We start from the raw sequence: 1,696 nt of genomic DNA, 5'->3' as shown, positions 1-1,696 counted from the left end.
TAGTCTAATAGAATAGACCAGATTGAGATCTACGGTTAGCTATCGTTGAAAGTTAGTTCTCGGGGAGTAGACCTTATTAGAATCCACTGTTCGGGATTAGGACTGGGCGTATTAGAATCATCCGTTAATGATCAAAGAAAGACATGGTCGAATCCATAAATTCTCAGTATACAAACGAATGCAATCCAGCCTCATCTAAAAGAAGAGACCATATTGTAATCGATCGGTGTTGATATTTTCTACTTGAACGTCCTGTCGTCTAACAGGCTAGACCAGATAGGGACGTACGGTTAGCTATCAACCTACAAGAAGCCAAAACCGATCACAATTCACGCTCGCCTAACAGACTAAATCCTTTTATAATCGACCGTTAGCTATTAGAATAGACCGCATAAGAAAATATCGTTCGCTCTCAGACCCTGCCACAATCGACCAATGACTTTTGGAATGCACCCTGTTACAATTAACATCATCTACTATAATGAATCGTATTAGAATCTGTTATCTGATAGCTTAAAACACTTCATTGGAGTAGCAAGCAGGATTGGGAATAAGTAGAAAGAGTGAATGAATAAGAAAAGGAAGTAACTCAGAAGCAAACGAAGACAACAAATTATCCTAGTCCGAGTGTAGCCGCCACTTTCACTTGTGATTTCACTTGTGTAATACGGTGGCCTTTATAAGAATCTCGGCAATTGTTGTTATTGCTTTGCAAAAATTCTATTTCGACTTGATTGGTCTCGATATTCTGATGAACAATTATTGGTTTTATGTCGAATGGCTTCGTTCGTCGCGATTAAAAGCTGCTTGTACCGATTTACATTGCATTTTGGTTATTGCGAAAATAACGGATGGAAAAAAAGCAGGAAAAAGTTCCATATCCAAACGTATCAGGCAAATAGCTTCTTAAACAGTAGCTACAAGCGGCACGTGCTCGGCGACCATAGATGAGAATGGTACAGTTCTTTGCCTCTTTTATTGCGCAAGAGATCGTCAACGACTGATGCGTAAAACTATTCTCGGTAATTGATAAGCGATTATATGCAGCTCTTGCCCTTGAGATGTCTGATTATATGCTTTATGGCTTCTCAACCTTGAACATAACCTGGGTGATCCCAAAATCGGTCAGCCAATGGGCAAATTTCAACGTTTGGTGCGCGAAATCGCTCAAGATTTTAAAACAGATTTGCGTTTCCAAAGCTCTGCTGTTATGGCGTTGCAGGAAGCTAGTGAAGCGTACTTAGTCGGCTTGTTTGAAGACACAAATTTGTGCGCTATTCATGCTAAACGAGTTACAATTATGCCTAAAGACATCCAATTGGCTCGACGTATTCGTGGAGAACGTGCTTAAATTACGATTTACGCAAGTTAGGCAACATTGAATGCATTTTATGAAACAATCGGTCCTTTTCAGGACCACAATATTCTTAATAAAAAAAGATATAAAATATTTGCCTGAACTTACTTTATACATTTTTTTTTATTAAATAAATTTAAAGAAGCGATATATTGAGAAACACAATTTTTTATTTTCTCTTTTTATAAGCCTTACGTGTTATACACGTATGCTGTTTGTGTGTGTGTGTGTGTGTGTGTTGTTCTAAGACTATTTTTTTTTTCATTTTAACTATTAAATAAACGTAGCCGGTAAATTTAAGGGAAAAGATCTTTCGATATATATACACGTACACACACT

General features: G+C 37.6%; 1 protein-coding gene across 1 annotated transcript; it reads left to right on the top strand.

The window, feature by feature from the left end:
- The first annotated feature begins 1,132 nt into the window (after positions 1–1,132).
- LOC119638507 (histone H3.3-like) lies at positions 1,133–1,414 on the top strand. Its single transcript, XM_038035323.1, has one exon. It carries the CDS (start codon positions 1,133–1,135, stop codon positions 1,349–1,351), a length of 219 nt encoding a protein of 72 aa, XP_037891251.1. The 3' UTR covers positions 1,352–1,414.
- The last annotated feature ends 282 nt before the right edge of the window (positions 1,415–1,696 follow it).

The sequence above is a fragment of the Glossina fuscipes genome, unplaced genomic scaffold (genome assembly GCF_014805625.2).
Source record: "Glossina fuscipes isolate IAEA_lab_2018 unplaced genomic scaffold, Yale_Gfus_2 90, whole genome shotgun sequence".
NCBI lineage: Eukaryota > Metazoa > Arthropoda > Insecta > Diptera > Glossinidae > Glossina > Glossina fuscipes.
Note: the sequence above shows the minus strand (reverse complement) of the source record. Positions and strands in the feature narration are given on the sequence as shown.

Coding starts and splice junctions, on each gene's coding strand:
- LOC119638507 (XM_038035323.1), top strand. CDS start 1,133: ATGGGCAAATTTCAACGTTTGGTGCGCGAAATCGCTCAAGATTTTAAA.